The 23,153-nt window shown below is 34.7% G+C and overlaps 1 protein-coding gene across 1 annotated transcript; it reads right to left on the bottom strand.

Annotated features, from left to right (window-relative positions):
* Positions 1 to 17,642: 17,642 nt before the first annotated feature.
* LOC133829252 (glycosyltransferase BC10-like) lies at positions 17,643 to 19,935 on the bottom strand. The gene is made up of 2 exons (XM_062259089.1): positions 19,393 to 19,935; positions 17,643 to 18,475 (listed from the first exon to the last, which is right to left on the bottom strand). The coding sequence occupies exons 1-2, from the start codon at positions 19,921 to 19,923 to the stop codon at positions 17,825 to 17,827; spliced, it is 1,182 nt and encodes a 393-aa protein (XP_062115073.1). The 5' UTR covers positions 19,924 to 19,935; the 3' UTR covers positions 17,643 to 17,824.
* Positions 19,936 to 23,153: the final 3,218 nt, after the last annotated feature.

Raw genomic sequence — 23,153 nt, forward strand, 5'->3', positions numbered from 1 at the left:
AACTCATGGACGCTACGGCCCGCACCCCCAGATTACTTGGGAGGGTTTGCTGATTTGTAGGCACGCCGCAACCCTAGGGGAGTAAGTCGCAGCTAGCCTCCCTCCAATTACAGAGGTTGTGCCTCTAACTTGAGGCGTTCTGAGACCCTCAGGGCTAGGTCGTGGCCCACCTACATAGTTTTAGCCTAGGTTTCTCTTAAGGCTTATGGAGGCTCGGGGATCTAAACTTAAGCCCTTTGGGCGATTTCTACTAACCGGTTTAGTAGAAATCGAGGTCCCAAAGGCTAGTATTTTAATCCAAAGCTTTTAAATGGTCTTTAATCTTATGGTTATTCATTATCTCATTGTGACTAGGTTATACCGCAAGGGCTCAAGGATTAGGGATCATGCTCGGGGCTGCCGTATGCTAGCTGCTCGAGACCTGAGGTAAAACAACTGCACCCATGTGGTTGTGTTTGGGACTAAGGTTCCCTGTATCTCAATATATACAATGTGTGACTGTATTGATGTTATGCTTTATATGAAAGTACGACTTAAAGGTGTCGGGGCTGATGATAAGCGCACTGGATGCAACTCGGCCTAAGCGAGCCGGGGTTAGCTAAATAAAGAGAGGGCTCAGCCTAAGGACGCCGCACCCAATCACTTGTATTACTGATTGGGATGTATGCTTGAGAATATATGTATGTCGTTGTGTAGCTTAAATTCTTGTACTCTGTTGCATAATTGAATTGGTTGGGTCAAGGTTGATTAAATGCTATTGTTGCTCTTTTATTGGGATTGTTGCCTATAACCTATTGTCAGTTGAAACTTGTTAATTATATTTACTGCTTCTATACTGTTGCCTAGTTGTGCATGTTATTTTAATTTTTCTTGTTGAGCTTTCGCTCACGGGTGCTACGTGGTGTAGGTAAAGGAGTTGATAGCTGAACTAGCCATGAGTTGGAGAGCTTCAAGGGCGGTGTGTACATATGCAGCCTGCTCGATCACCACGGTCAGGATAGCTTGGGAGGAACTAGAGTTAAACCTTGTTTTTTTCACTTTGGATATCTAAAATGTGTCGGTTTATCTTTTACAAGTCTGCAAATTGATTTTTGGGATCCCGTGTACAAACTTAATATTTTTATAAAAAATAATCATTTTGTTGACCAAAACTTTTATTACTTGACCTTGACTAAGTTTTTAATTACACATTTAAGTTCAAACAACTTTTTTTAGCAGGTTAAGCACTATTTTAAACACACAGTGTAACGGTCTTAGTTATCCAAGGCGTTACATTAGGGGGCGAGCTCAAGCCTCCAAGAATTTATTTTTTACTAAGAACCTAATATGAGCATGGTGAAATGACAATAGAAGCCAAACAAGATGCCAATGCCCAAGAGTTGCTTTGAGGATATGGAGGAGACACATGGACCAACCTCACAACCCCTAGGACCCCAGGGGCGACCTCACCTAGGGAGTGACCTGGGGGCGAGCTCAACAAGTGGGCGAGCTCAAGGCCCCCCTGAAGCCCAAGCACAGGTTCATTTCCTCCCAAGACCATGAAACATGTGCAAGACTCCCTAGAAGCCAAGGAGATGATTTGGAGGTCCTAAAAAAACTTGGAATAATAACTTAAGGCTATCACTAAGCTTGAAAGGAAATAAGATCAAAGAGTCCCTATATCCTAGAGGAAAAGTACCTCATCAGCCTTGAGCTATAAATGTCTTGTACTCAAGCTCTCAAGGACTTATTAAGGCATGGGTAAAGAGGAAGTACGAAAAGGGCCCGAATAGTATGGAATACAAACTAGACACATCCATCAAAAGAGTAGTGACCGTACATAAGTCAGAAGAGTAGTGTTTGAACAAAGTACTAAGAAGAGGAACACCTCCTCCCACACCTCTGACAAATGTCAGGCCCGACAGGTGTGGAGCCCGACATCACTAATGCATGCTCCATGATCCTTGTAGGTGCCCTGTCATACCACCATCTCTTTGTCCCCTTAGGACCAATTTTGTACAAAGAGCCATTAGATCTCCCCTATAAATAGGACCTTACTTCAACTAAGAAAGGGGTGGGAAAATGATGCATTGTAACTAGAAATTCTTGAGTATTATTAATATTCTCTCCATTTTCACTTTGCAACTTCATTCTAAGTTCAAATAGCTATCCTAAGTTCTTCTTAGTTTCTTCACAGCTTTTCATTTACTTTTAAGCTCAGAAGTTTTCTGATCTAACTTGGTTGTCCAATTCTTACCGTCAACAGTTTGCCGCCATCTATGGGAAGGACTAGTATCAAGTCGTTGTTTTTCCATCAATTCCGACAAGAAGAAATGCCAACGCGTTCAAGATGCCTAGGAATCTCATGATGTTGAAACCGACCTTGACGGAGACCAACTAAGAGCCTCCAAGAGAGGCCTTCCACTACCTGAGGATGGAGGTATACCAGAGGAACTTCCAGTTCCTAGAGAAAAGGAGGCATCATCCCCGGCTATCCAACCTAGCGGAGGTCATCCTGAATCATCATCGTCCCTGTGCGTGGCCTGGGTACACACCCTTCTCCTCGAACACCGACTACACTGCACTCCGTCCACCGGGATCCAGGCCCCTCTTATGCAGGCCCAACAACAGCCCGCGATTGCACTCCGATAGCTTTTGCTCCAAAACGCACTTTTACGAGGATGAGATACGCGAGTTGCACATGAAGAATCAAAGGCTAGAAGCCACAATAGAGAACATGCAGGAGATCTTGAACAACGTGATGTAAGGGAAGTCAAGTATGCCCTTCCCCAACATAGAGAGAATGAGCATGTACGAGGAAAAATCACCTGTAACGCCCTACCTCCTTAGAGCCGTTACTAAGTGAGTTTAAAATGTGCATTTAACTCGCTAATCGAGGTTTTAAGGTAAATATGTAATTAAATCATAAATAGAGACATAAACTTTGAAAATAATTCCATTTACTGAAATTCATAAGACAATCAACATTTGGGATCCCAAAATACTGTTTATAAATATTTACAACTCAAAATATATTTAAATTCGACTAGACGACAAAATAGGAATCTTTACAAACAACTTCCAAAAATACCCCTGGCCGTGGCAGCCAGGCGGACCAGACATGTACGCGTCGCGTCACGCTCTCCATGCTCATGGTCAGTTGACTTTATCCTTGCCCTTACCTGCACCACAGAGCACCCGTGAGCCGAAGCCCAGCAAGAAAACTCCACATAAACAAATAACATACGCATATAAACCATTTTGCATAAAACCAATTTGTCCATAAACTAAACACATACGGCCATGCCGTCTCAGGCGCTTTACTAGGCCCTGAGTTGCGGTCTACACCGTAAGGATATCCCAGGTATCCTTTAGGGTCTTACCCTAGCAACTCGCACTCCGTGTGCTAAACGTTGCTCCCGGCCCCCTTGTTGTTCTCGGCCTTTGCCGTTCTCGACCTTAGCCGACCATTCACATATATGCATACACAGCATAACTTAAACATCACTTAAAAATATACTAACATATTCAATGGCTACACCCAACACATAATCATATAGGGTCGTGCCCTGCAACACAACTATGGGGCCTCACCCTGCTCTATGGGTACAGCAATTTTCTTACCTGTGTCCTAAGCTTCTTAAGCACTAAACCCTCGAGCATGGTCCTCTAATGCGAGCCTCTCCGAGAACCTAGTCACAACACACAAATAGCACCCCCCATTACTAACCAATTCAAAAACGTCTCCCGGAACCAAACCCGAGCCATCGGGACCTCCCGGAACCCCACACAAAGTCGCAAAAGCGTCCCCCGAGCCCCTTGGGCAAAAGCCTATAAACCACAATTTTCCACTGCCCAGAAATGGCCTAGCGCCGCAGCGCCCAGAATTCTGGGTTTTTCCAAATGTTTTCCCCGAGCCAAAGCACTCCCAAATAACTACCAAGACTTACCTAAGTCCTAAATTCAATTCAAAACCCCACATAGACCATCTAACAACTCACAAACATCAAAAATAAGCTCAATCACACAATCAAACCTACAATTCACAATTTGGTTTAAAACTTCAGAAACTTAAACCAAGCCTTTCAGAACTTAAACCAGGACCTGTAAAACTTAAACCATCCCTCAGAATTCTTAAACCACACCAGCAATCAACCAAACAGAGATGCATGAAACCCTTACCTCAAATGGAGATTCGACCCTGGGCTGCTTTCCCAATCAAATTCCAAGCTTAATTCAAAAAAATTCAAGCTGAACCTAACCACACTTCATCCCAAGATTTCACCAAACAAAACACACAATTCAATTCTCAAACCATGATATTCTTAGCTAAAATCTACACATAATTTCACAGAATTCCCTTACCTCAATATGTAGAGCAATCCTCTAAGTTTTCTGGCCTCAATTCCCTTCTTGATCCCACAAAAATTCAGAGATTCCTCTCCTTCCCTTTTGTTTTTCCCTAGTTTCCTCTAGAGCTCCCAAAGCCAAGCTCTTGCATAAACATAAGGATTGGTACATTCCAGCCTTTCCCCTCAGCCAAGGTTATCTATAACCAAGCCAAAAGACCCATTTTCCCTTCCATCTAACTCTCTTTCTAACTAAACCTCAAGGGCAGCCTAGACCTTTCCTATCATTTTACATAAATACCACTTTCTCACTTAAAGTAACTATCCTCAATGGTTACCTATGGTTACCCAAGTTACCAAAATGTCACTAACCATTACTTACAAATTCCCAAACTCAAGTTATAATATTCCCAAAATACCCTTAGGCTCCTCCCAAGCCAGATATTAAATCCTGTTGTGACTTTAAGCAGAATGGCTCTCTAGGACCGTCTTGGAACGTGCATCACAAATAAATCAAAATTATATCAACAATATCACATATATTACATTCATGCCCTCAACGGGCTAAAATTACCAATTTTCCCCTAACAACCAAATGGGGCCCACATGCATATTTATTTCACCCAAACATGCATTCTAACCACATATTCATTAAATTCACATAAATTAATACAATATAACAATTATTGTCCTCTAGGCACACTAATCAAGGCTCCAAGCCTTATTAGCAAATTTGGGTCGCTACAACTTTCCCCTCCTTACAGAGATTTTGTCCTCGAAATTACCTGAACAACTCGGGATACCGCTCTCGCATGTCTGATTCAAGTTCCCATGTCGCCTCTTCAACCTTGGTGTTTCTCCACAACACTTTCACTAAGGCGATGGTCTTACTCTGCAAAACTTTATCTTTCTGGTCAAGAATCTGGACCGGCTTCTCCTCATAGGAAAAATCCCAGTCCAGCTCCAAACTCTCATAACTTAGTACGTGAGTCGAATCTGATACATACTTTCGGAGCATGGACACATGAAAAACATTATGAACCCACCAATTTCAAAGTGCCTTGCATGAATCTGTACGAGGGCACTACGGACCCAAAGTATCACCTTCAATGGCTTGATGAAGTTAAGGGGGGTCAGCAGCATGGCAAGGTGTCATTGCTTCGCCAATACTCTCAAAGATGCTGCATACAAGTAGTTCAAGAGGTTAAGGCCAGGAACAATCAGGTCATGTGCAACAGTTCTCTGGCGAATTTGTTTAGCAACACCACACAGTATGTGATTATGTTATGCCAAGGACCAACCCTGCTAACAGAAAATAAGGTGAGAGTGAAAGCCTCATTATCCATAGATCCAATATGGAAGCAACTAAGCTGGGAAGTTCAACTAAAGCAGAGCTCAAGATGGCTATCACAGCCAAAGTTCGTCCAGGAAGCAAGTTATGGGATAACATGCTCAAGAGGGAGGTTACAAACTTAGACGACTTCTTCGAAAGATCATAAAAGTATATATGTGTGGAAGTGGGCCATAAGAACTTGCATGTTGGGGAAAGCAAGCCTTCCTCCAATCACTCTTCTACCAATCCGTCTGAAGACTCCGCGTAGAAGAGATCGTTGTGATAGAGAAGTCGCTAATCAAGTTGAAGATTTGAAGAGGTCTACAAGAAGGCTTCAAGAAGAAGCTAGTGGGATTCATCAAGGATAACCTCTAATAAGACTCCCTTTATTTGATTCGCTTAGGTACAAAAGAATTCATTTCAATTGGCCCCCACAAAGTAGTAGTAGTAGTTTCTCTTTATTTGAGTTATGCCTCATAAGGAATCAAAAGTTTCACCATAGTTGGCCTCCCGTAGATGTAATTTATCTTTAAGGCATGGGTAAAGAGGATGTACAAAAAAGGCTCGAGTAGTACATAATACAAACTAGACACGACCATCAGAAGAGTAGTGGTCGTACATAAGTCAATACAGTAGTGGTCGTACAAAGTACTAAGAGGAGGCACGCCTCTTCCCATGCCTCCGATAAATGTCAGGCTCAACAGGTCTGGAGCCCGACATCACTAACGCATGCTCCATGATCCTATGAGGTGCTCCATAATACCACCACCTCATTATCCCCTTGGGACCATTTTTGTACTAAGAGCCATTATTAGAGCTCCTCTGTAAATATGACATTCCTTCAACTAAGAAAGGGGTGAGAAAATGATGCATTGTAATAAGAAATTCTTGAGTAATACGAATATTCTCTCCATTTTCACTCTGCAACTTGATTCTAATTTCAGATAGCTATCCTAAGTTCTTCTAAGTTTCTTCACAACTCTTCATTTACTTTTAAGCTCAAAAGTTTTCTGATCTAACTTGGTTGAGGAGTTCTTACCATCAACAAGAGGTAATTATAAGGGTAAAACGGTAATTTTGACCAACTATAATTAACGAATGAATAATTGGAGAACATAATTATAGTTATTGATTATATCAATGGACTACAAAGAAAACTCTGTAAATATAATTTTATAAATACTTAGAATGCAATTCCATATTTATAATGGAGTAACCATGCAATTAATAAATAAGATTATTAGATGAAAGAGTTTAATTAATAATCTGTTTTATTGGAGCTTCGTATTATATGTCCATAGTCCCCAAGTCACCTCTGTCCTACACTGTCAAGGGTAAAGATGTCATAAGAAAGATTTGTAGAGAAAATTACTAAATTGCAAAGGAATTGATTTTAGGCAAGTAAATAATTATGTGATAATTATGCGCAATTGATTAATTGTGAATTAATTAATTATTTAACTATATAGTTTTAATTTTGAAAAAACTATATGTTAAATTAAATATTAATCATGTTCAGATTAATATATAGAGAGAGATTAATAATTATCTTTTTATAAGATATTTATTTATTTATTTAAAATTGATATTTTAAGATAAAGTTAGTTTTGAATTAACTGATATTTATTTTGGGATAAATATATTATCTTAAATATTAATTAAATAAACAAATGAGAAAATTAGGGAGAGTTTAGTAGCTCACGCTACTCATTGTATTGTACAGTGAGTGGCACCACCCAGGGATATTAAATACACCTGGGGTTTGAATTTTGAATTTCAAATTTATTTGTTTATTTAATTATATTTAATTACTCTTTCTAAATATAATTTAAATTAAATAATTAAATAAGTTGTAACTAATCAGTTTTATTTTAAATAAACGAAAGATTAATTAAATTAGTTAATTATCTTTATAAACCAGAAACAAGCTATACTTTCAGAAGGAGTTTTAATAAGTTGTTTTAGACTATCAGACTCTCTCAAGAAAGAAACGATAGAATTTACTAAAAATGAAACTCTGTAAATTTTTATATCTTCTCTCTTCACAATCCTTTATAGATCTAATGTGTTGAGTACAACTAGAGAGCCTAAATCAACCTTTGAATCCTATGTGCTCGCATACGTCTTGTGTGTTTGAGGATTGACTTGAAGGCTAAGGTGTGAACTTTCAGAAAGCATAGGAAGATTGTTGATTTATACGAAAAGATTCAATGACACTTGATAGGCTACGAGAGGCGAAATCTATTTAGTTTATGTGTTATTTAATATATCTATATATTTATGATCCATTCTGGTATTAATAAATTTTTAAAAGATCATATCCCCTTGTGTATTCTAATATCAAATTTAATACCAACAAAGAAACCAAATATTAGTTTTCTAAAAATGTGGGAATGTCTTGCTTACTGCAAAAGCATGGATCCTAAAACGCCAAGTTGGGTCCTAGGGCTATAAGATGTGCATTTGTTGGCTATGCCTCATATAGCTAAGTGTATAGTTTATTAGACTTGAAATTTAATGTAATAATTGAATCAAGAGAGGTTGAGTTCTTTGAGAACATGTTATTTGATAACAATAACTCTACAGAACCTATTACTATTAGAGAGTCTCAATAAAAGACCTCTACAAAGGTTGATGAGCAACCTACATTGCCTAGAGGAAGCCAAAGGCTTAAAGAGTTGGGGTCAAATGAGAAATGCTCTCAAGTGGAGACATTTTATCGACGAGAGAGAAATCTTGAAGAATTCACTTGGAAATTTTCAATAGTTCTTCAAATTGAAGATGATCCCAAAACATTCAAATAATTAATGTCTTCAAGAGACACCACTTTTTGGGAGGCAATAAATGATGATATGGATTCAATTATTTCTAACCACACATGGAAATTGGTTGACCTCCCACAAGTATCAAAACCAATTGGGAGAAAAAGGGTGTTTTGAAGGAAATATCATACCGATGGCACCATACAAACCTTCAAGGCAAAATTAGTAGCCAAAGGTTTTAAACAAAGGGAAGGAATAGATTATTTTGACACATATGAACAATAGCAAGGAAAACTTTTATTACAATGGACATATGCAAGTACAATAGGGAGTCTAATGCACACCACTCATTGTACTAGAGCGGACATTGCATATGCTGTTAGTAAACCTAGTAGGTTTACTAGCAATAAAATTCTAAAGCATTGTAGGGTTATTGAGAGAATCCTAGGGTATCCTCCATTACTCAATTTTTCCTAAAATTCTTGAAGGATGTTTCGATGCAAGTTGGATATCAAGTGTGGGAGACAATTTCTCCACTACTGATTTGGTATTTACATTCGGTGGAGGTGTTATTTCTTCGGCTACTAAGAAATAAACTTGTATATCACACTCAACCATATAAGTTGAATGTATAGCTATAATGGAAATCAGCTTATAGACCGAGTTTCTTAGGTATCTCATGTTGGACATCCCCTTTACCGCGAATATAGTATCGCCAGTCACACTACATTGTGGTAGTCGAGCTACTGTTACTAGAGCATATAATAGTGTGTACAATGGGAAGTCTAGACATATAAGTTTAAGACATGAATATGTGAGACAATTGATTCAAGATGGAGTCATATCTATATCATATGTGAAGACTAGTGGATCTACTTACAAAATGTCTTGCGATAAGGTTAATATGTTCTACATCTAGAGAGATAGGACTGAAATAAAATTAAATATTTACCAATGATGGCAACCCAACTCCAAAATTGTAAACTTTAAGGGAAAGAGTTCAATGGGTAAGAACAAGTCATTGATAAGTGGAGAGTTTTTCAACACTAAACAATTGTGAGTCCCATCCAGGATGGTTAGTGTTAGATGCTAGTAAGTGTTAAGCCTACAGATTTTAATGAAATTCAATTAAGTGCAACAAGCATCTATAAATTTAGCAAAGATGTTGTAATAACTTCACCGATATGATCTTAGATGTGGTGTCGTCTCTCATGGTAGTTGGAGTTTCTCCCTTGAAAGTTCATGAATGGATGAGAACATGGCCATTTTAGTGTTAAGCGAGAAAAGTAGGAAAATAAATGATTTAGTAGAATTGTGTGAGGAAACACCAATCTTATCATGGGAATAATTAGTTCAAGCTTTTAAGAAACTAATAATTTTTATTAGGCTTTCTGATATTTTAGATAAGGAGAAGTTCAAATCGAGAGATACTTTACTCTACATACTATACTGTTTGAGTTAAGAAAAAAAATATTATATTTAACGAAGTGGGGGAATATTGAGATTGGTTAAATATAATGATTAAATAGTATTACACAAGGTGGTGTAAAAGTTGTTCACTTAAGTTGAAGTGAAAATATGAGATTTTGTTGCATGCAAAAATAATTGATTTTATGGGTCCAGAGTGATACAATGAGGTATTTAAGCTTACCCTAAAAGTTTGGAATCATTTAAAGGTAATTAAGGGTACCCTAGGTAGTGGGGAGGTGACATTTCGCAACTTAGGTGGCGACCTGTCATCAGAAAGATTAAAACCAAAACCTAGACAGAGGGTAGGCGACATGTCGCATGTCTCACTATTTTAATTACGTATTTTAGCTCCAAAATAATATGTTTAAATGCTCTAATCATATTCGTTGAGCTTAATGATGGTGTATACACTATAAAAAGTGTCTTTTAGAGTTGAGAAGTCTTGATCACACTTTTTAACTCTCTCTCTCTCTTTCTCTCTCTCTAAGTTTTCTCCAAGAAATTCATCAAGACAAGAACTGTCTTGATGAATTTCAAGGGAATGTTCAATCTAAGTTCCTTTTAGTTTTAGAAAAAGCCCCAATCATCAATGGTGGGCTAGAAAATGGATAATTTGGACAATGATACTTCTCGTGTATGAGCCTTATGGTGTTTCTCCTTCAACATTGAAGTTACACGTGGTGTTTTTCTTCTCTTCATAGATTGGATTTCGTTTTATGGTTTGCACTTGTTTTCTTCTTGAATTTTTTTATCTCTACATTGTAAGTTTTATCTCGAATCTATCTAGATAGGTGGTGTAAGTTTACTATCCACCAACAGTAAATGCTTGGTCATTATGTGAACAACTTGGTCTTCTAAAGTAACAAACTAAAGTACAATATCCTTTCAAGTGACCATGTCACCAATGAAATGAAAATTGATCTCTATGTGCTTAGTGAGATCATGAAACACAAGTTGGCAACAAGGTGAGCGGTACTCATGTTGTCATGCCAAATGGTATGAATGGAATCAACAGGCAACTTAAGTTCATGAAATAGCTGTTTGAACCGAGCTAGCTCAGTAACTATAATGGCGAGAACCAGATACTTGGACTCATTACTGTTGCGAGAGACAACACCTTGTTTTGAGGGGGACCAAGTCATCAACAAATCCCTAAGAAACACATAAAAAAAAAACCCCTATACATCACCTGTCATTAGGACTTCAAGCCGAATCTACACCTATAAAGGCCAATAGATGAAGAGAAATTGAAGCAGTTATAGTTACATTATGAGTTTGTGTGCCTCTGAGGTGCTTGAGTATGCACTTCACATCAAGACAATGTGATGAAGTTGGATTGTTTAGAAATTGTCAAGCACAATTGACAACAAAAGCAATGGTTGGCCTTGTCATTGGTAGATATTGTAGAGAACCAACTACTCTTCTTAACTTAGTGGAGTCATCAAAGGATGAGCCATCATATTGAGAGAGTGATTGGCCTACTAAAGAAGGAGTAGAGCAACTTCGGATTCAAGCATTTCAGTTTGAGTAAGAAAATCTCTCATATATTTCTGCTGACATGGATGAATCTTATCTAGATATTAGGTAACTTTATTGCCCAATAAGTAATGAAGCTTACCATATTCATGAAGAGGAAATTCGTTGTGAAACAGGTTAATGAACTTGTTGATAACAGAGTCATTATTCCCGATGATGATGATATCATTACTATAAACTAGAATATAGATGAGGATAGTTTTGGAATGGAAGACAAAGAGAGAGTTGTCTAACTTTTAACAAATGAAACCCCATTGCTGAAGAATCAATCTTAACTCAGATAACCAAGCTCGAGCGGTTTGTTTTAATCCATATAAGGCTTTTAAACACATGAGAGGATGAGTAGGGTCAGTAAAAGTAGGAGGTTGAGCCATAAAATGTCCTCAATTATCTCACCATTGAGAAATGTATTGTGAACATCATCCTACGTTAATAGCCAATTTTTGGAAAGGGCCAAATCAATAGTTGTTGTTATTAAACATGTAAATTAGAGTGTGCAGCAGAAGATGTGAAGATGTATTGCAAACAAATTTCCATTTAATACAAAAAATGGATCATTATGTATGCATATATTAAATCAAACACAATAAAGATTCATACCTCTTTAAGCTTATAAGTATCCTTGCTATCCTTGCACCTAGATCAACACCGTGATCTTCCAAGCCAATCCTTAACACACTTAGACGTGTGTGGGCATGTAAGATGATATGGACAATATAAACTCTCTTGATATTCTAACCACATGACATCGAGAGAAGTTGGAGAAGGAGAGAGGCTTAAAGAGTGTATCATTCTTTTTTAGTATTTCTCTAAAAAGTGAATATTGCCTATCTTGAAAATAACAATGTACATGTAGAATTTATAAACATAAAATTATCTATGAATATAGACTGAGTCAATAAATAGTTAGTTTTATATTTAATTATTTAATCAATATTTTAATTAAATCAAAATATATATTTTACATAATAATTTAATAAATAAAATAATTCAAATGATAAGATTTAAAATTTGAATGGCCCCAAATTGGGTCTGACCTTAGGTCACACGCTAGTGACTGTGCGTGTAGTACTGTAGTGCTCCCCAATTTTTTTCTCATTTATTAATTTGATTATATCCATGTATTATTTTATATATGCATAAATATAAGTTAATTCAAAATTAACTACATCTTACAAAATCTAGATAACTTATTATCATATAACAAATTAATATCATACTATCTTAATATTGATTTATTCAAAATTGATTAATGTTATACTCAACTAATATATAGTTTTCAAATAAATTATGCTAGTTTAATAAAAAAAAATTTGAGAAATCTAGTTTAATTAATTAATTACATATAATTATCACATAATTATACCTTTGTCGTGAAAATTAATTCCTTGCACGTTTAGTCTTTTCTAAATTTATCTTGTCAATACCAACCACACCTTAGACAGTGTAGTATATAAGTGACTTGGGCACCATGAACCTATAATAGTAAGCTCCAATAAACCATCATATTAATTAAACTCTTTAATCAAATAATCTTATTTATTAATTCAATTAATACTCTACTATAAATAAGGAATTGAGCTCTTAGTTATTATAGAATTATATTTACAAAAAAAATATGTCTTTTAGCTACAAAAATATTGGTAGCCAATAATATGTTTTTGGTAGCTAATGAATTTTTTGCTACCGAAAATTATGGTTGCTAGTTCGTAGTTAAATCCTCATTGCTAAAAGTTTTTAACTACCAAATATTTAGTAGCAAAAAAATATTATATTTAGTAGCAAAATAATTAATGTTTGTGTCTATTAATTTTTTTATGTTTTTTTTGCTACCATAATTTGGCAGTAAATTAATTTATTTTTATTAATAAAATGATTAGTAGTAATATTATTTTTCTAGAAAAATTTGATTATTCAAAATTATTAGCTAATAAAATAATTTTCAATGTTTGATGCGTGATAGTTTGTATTAAGAAACTAACGAATTATATTTGTTGAAATATTATAATATATATAAATAAATAGATAATCATGGAAAATATTAAAACTAAATATAAAATTTAAGATAAATATATATTGCATTCATATAATTTTTATATACATAGAAGATGCAAGTTAAGAGTGCTTTGATTAATACAAAAATTACAAGATACAAATTTAATATAGGTTGAAGATGCAAGCTAATATTATTGTTTAATTTATACAAAATTACAAGATGGTTATAGGCTTTGCTTCAAAGTGTAGAGCAGATCTCTTCTTATTTCCAATCCCTCAAGTTTTGTACAAAATCTGTATAAAGGAGAAAAATAAGAACAAAATACAATATTATTAGTTATCTAATGAATTGGTATATATATATGTGTGTGTGTGAGAGAGATTGAGAGAGACATTACTCGCCTGGAATGATAGTTGTGAGAGAAAGAGGGTTGCAAACGAGAGAGAGACAAAGATAAAGATAATTATTTAACTAAGAGAAGTCTGAGAGAGATGATTCGTTGCTTGATTCCATCAATTTAATACATATAAATATATATATGCTAGATTGTTATACTGTAGAGAAGCAAGCGGTTTGTAGAGAAAGTGGTAGTGTTAGTGGTTAGATAAAGTGTGTGAGAGAATGTGTGCATGTAATAGATATTAAGAAATGATTGGAATTTGCTAAATTAATAAATATTTATTATATGATTTATCTTATACAGATAGAAATAATTTATTTTATACGTATGTGCATATATGTATTATTATATATAATTATTACAAATATTTTAACGTAAGTATGATATATTAGGCCGTATACTTTCAACTACCAATATTTTAGTAGTATAATATTGAAATACTTATTTTGTTATAAAATACTAGTAGAAAAATTTTCAAAAATTAATAAATAGAAATTTAGTTCTTGCTACCAAAATATAAGTAGCTAATTCAGATTTTGCTACAAAAATAAAATGGTAGCAAATAATATATAAAGTAGTCAATTTTATATTTTTCACGCCAATAAATTTATCTACTAAAAACATTTGGTAGCTAAAATTTTAAATTACCTACTAATAAGTTTGGTAGTAGAAATATTTGGTGTTTTATTTTTGGATTTTACTACTAAACCATTTTGCTACAATAATTTAATAGCAAGATATAACTAATTGCTACCGATTATATTAGGTAGTTAAAAACTTGGTAGCTAATCACTTCATGTAGTTCTATCCTCAAATTATTGATTAGTTAATTAGAGATGGTTAAAATTATCATTTTATCCTTCTAATTACCTTTGTTCTTTAAGTACTACTAATTCACTAGTGAATAGTTAATTTATAATCATATTATAAATTCGAGCTCAATAACTATTAAGTCCCTAAATTAACCTTTAAGGGTAATCAATATTTGATATTTTAGGAACGCTTGGATTCCAAATCTTGTAAGATCATAATACCAGCCATTCTTGCTATTGAATCTCCAAACCAGAAGTTACTAGCCTCATTATTCTAAGAGACCTTAATGCGTAAATCAAAAGACCTAACAAAGATGTATTAGAGTTCATAACTACTCAAGATTTAGACTGATCTATATGATCATCGTATTCATATGAATTAAATTTTTATAGCAAACGATATGTTTATAAATAAATTAATTCACATTGGTCCAGTCATGTATAATCTAATTATATAAACTACATTCACTAAGATGTTTATCTATATCAGTGATCCAGATCTAGTAAGACTTCGATGTAGTGGTGATCATCGAAGGGCATTTGGCTAAAAAAGCTTTTGGTTTTAGGATTCCACAGTTAGCCCGAGTCATGATTGGGTGAATCTTAGTATTAGGTGCCTGTTGCACAGTACCATTGTTAGACAAATCATGTTGCTCAATGGATGCAATGGTTTGAAGTGGAAAGGATGATGTAGGAAAGATAACATCTAGGAAGGTTGTTGAGAAAGGAGATGGAGGTGACACAGGGTTTGAAGATTGTTTCCTTAAAAATTAGCATCATGGCGTGGCATAAACATAAGGCACTTAAAAGACACGTGAGACATTTATAGAAGATTGGTCGACCCACGACCAAACAGGAGAAGAAAACCTGCTATCAGACACATTCAGAAGTTATGCAAAGCAGCAAGAAAAGATGCTGGTCAAAAGACATCCGACCAGAGCTGCTCGATGGAATGCAATTAAAGCTCAAATTTAGTTATTATTTACTTGTAGCACAAGTTACGCAAGGCCTATGACCCATCTTTGTACGCCCTTGAGTCTATAAATAGAGTCCCAATAGTTTATTATGCTTTACGTTGTAATTCTTTACTTCAAGAGAATTCTAACAATCTAGTGTTGTTATACACGTTCTTGTATCATTTCTCTTAACTTGTGAAACTTGGTTGACTCTAGTCATCTGATGGCAGGTTTTGGAAATTTACATAAATAAGAGTACTAAGTGGATGTAGGTCATTACCGATCAATGGGGTCGAACCACTATAAATTTTTGTGTCATTTATTATTCTTAAGTTCAGTTCTTACATTATATCATTTATTTAACTAAGTGTTGTTGGCTAATTCATGGGTCAACATTTTGGTACTTTCGTTGAGAGCTGAACTTAAGAAGATCAAAGTTAAGAAAAGATGGCTAAGTCTACTAGGAAAACGCAGGGTCAACAAGGTAGTCAGATGTCTGAGAATCCTCAGAACCCACCTCCTTTGCCGGAAGTGACTGAAGAGGAGCCTCAGGTAGAGCTAGAGGAACAAAGCCTAGAATTGGATGTTAAAACCCTATGAGCAGCTATGGGAATGTTGCAGTAAGAGTTAGCCACACTGAAGGCTAACCAGGAAAATATTGCTGAGACTATGATTATCCAGCAAAATGGAAATTGATAGATAAAGGCGAGAGCTCAATGATAGGCAAGACGAGATGGATCGCTGCCAAATGGATGCAACTTTGACCTTGGTGGTGGCTATATAGTTAGCACAAGGAATTCGACATGCACAAAATCCTCAACCTGAACCACCACGAAATCCTCAACAACCAAAACAACACTGGGCTAGCCAACCTGAAAAACAACCCTAACCCAAAATTTTGGTAGATGTACCGAATAGCGTCAGCCTCCTTGGTCTGATCGAGTCAGCGAACAGCCACCTCGACTGGATAGGGAGAAGCAGCATCCCCAAAGCCTAAGACGTCTTGTAACAAATGAACAGGTCATGCCTGGGAGAGGACCAGGAAATGCTCCCTCGGGAAATAGGAGGTAACCAGACTTAGGTTATGCGGTTAGAGATCCCCCTCGACATAACACTTTCCTGGGACCTAGTGACCAATGTAGACCTCATAGGCCTCCTCCGGTTTATTAAGATGGATTTGGAAAAAGAGAAGGTGATAGTGCATACAACAGGTCGCACACTCACAAGTCACGGTTTAGAGATGGGCATGATGACAATGAAGGGGATTCCGAATACAATAGAAATCCAAGAAGAAACGTTGGTCAACCTGATGAACAAATGTTCGAGAAGCAGGACCCTCCACCAATGGATAATCAACCAACGAGTCAAAACGCAGGGGGTAGCCAAGGCAACCTAATGTCTTTGATCGACTAGGACCATCAGAGCAAAGATGAAGAAATGAAGATCTAAGGGATATACTGACCAACTAAATGGAAAAGTATGATGAGCATATCCATGTTGCAGCTGCTTCTGCCCCTACAATACCAACTGTTGTCCAGGCCCAAATAGATGCTTTGAACCAGGTAGTGTAAGAATGACATTCTCCATTTGAGCGCACCAATGAAAAAATAGGTCTGATCGAACTTTATATATAGGAAGGGTATGGCTGAGGGTCAGAGACAGGGTTATGAATAGTTGCTGTTGAGCATTGAGAGCTAAGAAAGTCAGAGCGATGTCAAAAAGTGGAGCTACAATGGAATTTTAGGAACCATCATTAGTCACCATTGAAGAGCATAAGAGAATTAGGAGACTCGAGAATGGGGAAGAGCCATAAAAAAGAGGACCAAGGGTTGTGATACCAAGTTAAAGTGATAGAGAAATATAGAATGTAAAAGCTTTGATCAATGATAATGTTCAATTATCGATGCCTCTTGTATTTATATTGAAGAAATGTACTACAGAATGAAAGGGCCAAAGGTGGCAAAAACAAGAAAATTAAAAACAGAGTTAACCACTTAACAACATAAGTAAATACAAGTTAAAAAATATAGTGGTTAAAAAAACTAAATATATTGGTTAACACCCTCCTTATAATATAAATCAAACTTATATAGAAGTACAAATTGCAACAATGTTATTGCAAAATTGTTAGGGGCATGAAAACTCCCTAAACCTGTAAATATATAATAAGCACAAAATAATGAATAATTTAAAATTATAAATTATAGTTCAAAATATATATATAGTATTAATTAAACTGGTATTGAAGTATTAAGAAATAAGGGTACAAATTGCAACAAAGGTGGCAAAGTATTGGGCATGAACTTCCTAGCAAATAAAAGGCACATAGTGGTGTTGTCGCCATTGTAAGTGCAGTTATTTCCAAACCTTATCTTGTTGAGAAACTTAGGCGTAACATCATTCCTTGTAAATTTTCCCGGGTGTGGACCAACCTTGGACCAATCAACCCAAGTAACACTTCGGTTCGAGTTTTCTTCTGGTCTAATAATGTTAATCAATGTCGGAATATAATGTTCATCCATGTAACAAGGAATATTACAATGTTCTTGGAATATGGGGTAGTATTTTGTATCCGATACAATATCAACAGCAAGCTTTCGATTCACCTCAAACCATTGTGCGCCTTTTCGCCAATCTGATAAGGCAATTTCAGGAGACATTTTGGGGTTGTAGCGACCACGGCCAACTTTGCTTGGATCGTCGAAGGAGCCCGTAAAGCTTTTCTTGGAATTTATGAGATAGTTGTATATTATGGTGAAGTTGAACAAAGGAATACAACTTTCGGATACTAAAACAAATCTCTCGTTGGAGGAATCCAAGAGGGCATTCCCTAAGAGCCTTCTTTCTGCATTCAACATTGTTGATTTTCCCCATTCTACGGGCTGCAATTAGTAACAAAAACAAAAGTTACATTACTTTTTATTTCTATATTAAGAAAATAAAAATAATAATTAATATATGCATGCAATTAAGGTAACACCTAAAAAAAATAGTTTTTTTATTTATTTAATTAAAAAATTTAAAATTAAACATAAAACAGAGTGTTTGTTAACTCTATTTTTATTTATTATTTTTTTAAATTTTTAATTAAAATTCATTAAATTTTGAAAATAGAAGTTTTTCACTTTCAAAATTTTTTTAAAATGTTCATTTGACTTTTGTTTCTTTTTTTTTCTTCTCTTCTTCAAATCAATACATAATTTTATATTGTTAAACAAAAAATAAAAATAATATTTCTATTTTTGTGTTTAAAAAATTTGAAAATAAAAATTTTACCAAACACAATCTAAGTTAGTCACAAACTATAATCAAAATTTATAAATAGACATTAATAGATAGAGAAACTCATGCTGGAAAATGATTTTTTTACACTATTGCTTTCGTAAATCAACCATATATTAGTTTTTGCACTACATATCTTTAGATTTCTCAACTGATATTCTCTTCGATCTTCTGTCTTAGCTAGTTCCTACCCATTGAACAAACATATATTTGCTTTAAGGACTATGATTCGGCCAGGTTGCTAAAAGGACATGTATGAAACATGTAAACAATCATTACAAATTTTGACATACAAAACATCATGACAGTCCTAATAATATAAATTTTGTGAGGGTTACAAACCAACCGATTGATTTAAATTTTGTTCCACACGACAGTAGTACGACCTGATTAGATATGAATTCAGCAATGCATGAAAACCGTACAACTTGTATATATTATTTTAAAATACATGTGTGCATGTGTTCCTGATAACATGTGTGTGTACGGAAATCGCATGGAGACCGAGTCAATTTACCTGGCTAGGGATCATTCGTCCGTAGAAAACAGAGTTTTGAGGAGTTGAATCAATGAAAGAAGGATGTGAATGAATATAAATGTTATATAGATCTTCATGGCCGTTGAAGAAGATTTCCCAAAGGGGACCCAAAGGTATGGGTCCCTTTGTCAAGAACATGAAAGCAACTTTAGGCAGAGTCCTTGGAACCGAAGAAGCCCGGGAGAACAACTCGTTGTCCTCCATGTTATGCAAGATATTTGGCTTAACTTTGGATTCAACATCGGCATCGACAGGCGAGGGCAGCCGTGGAGTAGAGTTCTGCTGTGGTACTAGTGATAGTGGTTGTGACAATATAAAGGGTGGTGGTGGTTGTCGTAATGAATTTAGTAAACTGGTCCTCAATAAGAAAACAAAGCTTTTGAAGTAAACACTGAATGAGATTCCAATTGATATGCCTATAATGAAGAAGACCAAACGAACAACATGGCCAAATTGGAAATGGGAGCTTGAATGTTTGGCAGCTATAACTTTTTTCTGATCGTTTCCCATTTGCCAAGTGCAGAGACAGGAGAGTGTTGAGGATGTAGTTAAGGCAGCTTGGGAAGACTTTGACTACTTAAAATCGCTCATAATAACTGAAAAAGACTTAGACCGAAAGTTAATGGCAGCCATGTGTTTTGGTAACACCTATACCATACCATAAGTTTCTTAGGTAAAAAATTATTTTAATATTATGTATATCAAAAGATAGTTATAGAACTTCCCATCAAACAAAGCAAAGCGCACGTAACTTCATTCTCAATAGATTTTGAGTCCCGTGAGCGACAAATAATATTTTTAATTTTGGCTAGCTAGATCACATATATATGTGTGTGTATATGTAACAGTACTTTACGTATTTTTCAATGATGAATATACTAATCTCTTAATTCAAATAGGCATTCTTAAATAAAGAGCCTTGTTTCCATTAGGCCATTGTTCCACTTGAACGCCTTGATCTATGAACCTAAAGTTAATTTCAACATAGAATTGTATCTTACGAATACATGTTTGACATCTTTGTTCTTATTTTTTTTTCTTTTTTTTTTAGTGTAAATCATAAAAGTCAAAGTCACCCTGATAATTATAAGGTATACAATACGGAGAAGACCATAAACAATTGACTTGAATTTGTGGTTGCTTGTCATATACGTACTCCCGCAATAAACAATTTAAACTGGTATAAACAACTGTTGCTATGAGTTTCAAGTATTATTATAATTCAAAAAGCAAGTCATCTTGCCGTAAATAAGGTGATCAGTCAATTTGGCAAAAAAAAAATACAAACCACTTGTTATATCTATTGAAATAAAATGAATAATTGATGACAAATAGTAAAAATATGTATTATGTGCACACAAATGTGTGCAAAAAATATTATGTACATAGTAACATGACATGTGCTTTTAATAGAGTGGGTCCTATTTTAAATATATAATTAGTTACAAAACTTATCATATCATCAAGCGTAATATATTTTGATGCACATTTTGTCTCCAAAATAAATTTCTTATCAATATCACTTTAAAATATTATGACTTGGATACATGCATAACTTCATATACTTGATATCTAAAGTATTAGTTTCATGATATAGGGAAATTTACTTCTAATAATATGTTTTTTGAACATTGTTTACAAAAATACCAAACACAATTTCAATTGTAAATCCTTACCAACGGTCAAAGCACCAACCACCACATATGGCGACTACCCAAGAGGAGCACTGTCAGAGGATTCCGCCATCAAAGTTTCACCAGTAGACATCACCGGAGCACACTGATCACACCACCGTGGGAGTTCTCTTTTGGTATACGTTTGTTTCGTTTGTTTCTCTCTTATACTTTGCACAAGAAACTTCGCCTTTTCAACTTTGCAATAAGGAAATAATCAAAGCTAAATCATTACCAATAATTATAATTTCAAATTTACACTCCAAGAAATTAAAAACATACACTCAGACTATTTTGTTATTAATTTCTTAGTTTATAGTACATGGTTATCAGTTACATGATTTGTATTAATTTTTTTTACTAAAAATTTGTTTTACCAGTATTTGTATTAAACATAGGTAATATATTTACCAATAAAATCAAACACATATGTTGCAAAAATTCCAATGTGCAAGTATACACAATCGTAAACAAGTAATAATAGACATAAGTAGAGTTTCGTCCCACAGAGATTGTTATTAACTACCAATAATTGACTTCCCAATTCAATAACAGAAACAAAAATTGACAAAAGTAACAATTAACAAATAACATAACCAAATAAAAGCAAAATTAATTCAATTGATGAAATAATTTCATCATCTATCCACTTTATTATTTCATCAATACAATTTCTACTATTCTTTCTATTATTGTGATAGTAGATTTACTAAAACATTCTATATTCTTATTAAGATATATAAATCTCTCAACCTATGTGTGAATTTTCTACATCTCTGTGACAAATTTCAAACATAAGGCATGCACTAAGAATAAAAATCCTAAAAGCTACACAAATCATATAGGTACTCTCGTCCTATATCGAAATCTATGTCTATTCAAATATAGCATATTTAACTATCACCTCTTAGATTTTGAATTAAATTCAAAAGCAATGCAAATAGTAACGTCAAATTATTCACATTCATTAAGCACAAAATTGAATAGATCACAATGAAGAAAAAAAACCATAGAGATTGCATTAATTAATAATAAAGTATCAAGAGACTTCATTAAAACCCTAGAAAATAAAATTAGTTCATAACTAGATTCATAAATTCCATTGATTCAGAAAAGAACATAAGAAAGAGAAATTAAAGAAGAAGAAAAGAAAGACTCTTGACGAATTCCAATCTTGATTTCCAATAGCCAGAAGTCATTTAAATTGCTCAAAATTAAGCTTTTATAGTAACCCTAACGATTCTTTGTTAAAAGACCTTCTTGCCCCCATAAAAATACCATTTTGTTCTTTTTTTTTTACCAAAATCGTATGGATTGTAGCATTGGGGCACAACTTTATAGCGCATGGGCGCTATATATTAACATTGGGGCGCTAATTGTATAGAACTTTGCTCTTTGACTTTGATAGCGCATGGGGGCTATGTATTACCGATGGGTGTTAATTGTACAGAACAAGACCGAAACTTGCTTCGATAAACTTGCAGTGTCATCTCATCGTATTTTGATCATAACTCCTTTGATATAACATCGAATTGAATGATTCAAAATTTATGGAAAGCTAAGAGAAATATATATAACTTATATTTCTAGAAGTTTTTCCAGAAAGTGAAGAAATCATGATCAAAATGCGGCTTAAAGTTTCAAACTTGCGTTACAAAGCATAAACAACGCATGTTGAGCATCTTCAATGTGGTATTTTCCACCCATAATATCTCGAAACTCCACAATCAACACTAAATACATTTTATTCATCATATTTAATATGTTTCTTCTCATTTCACTCCATATTATGTACTTGACCATTAAAACTTGAAACAAGAAGAAACCTAAATCTGCACAAAACAATCCTAAATAACTAAAAACATAACCTAAAACAATCTCGAAAACAAACCTAAAATGAACCTAACAAATTCCGCCAAAGTTAACATTTACTCGCCATAGAGTAAAGAACACAAAAGACAAACAAAAACAAAATGAAAAACCTAAAACAACCAACACAAATGAATCAAGCCAACAACAACAATTTAAACCTCAAAATATTATGAATAACATTCTTATATAATCTTC

Source organism: Humulus lupulus, chromosome 4, assembly GCF_963169125.1.
Source record: "Humulus lupulus chromosome 4, drHumLupu1.1, whole genome shotgun sequence".
NCBI classification, from domain to species: Eukaryota; Viridiplantae; Streptophyta; class Magnoliopsida; order Rosales; family Cannabaceae; genus Humulus; species Humulus lupulus.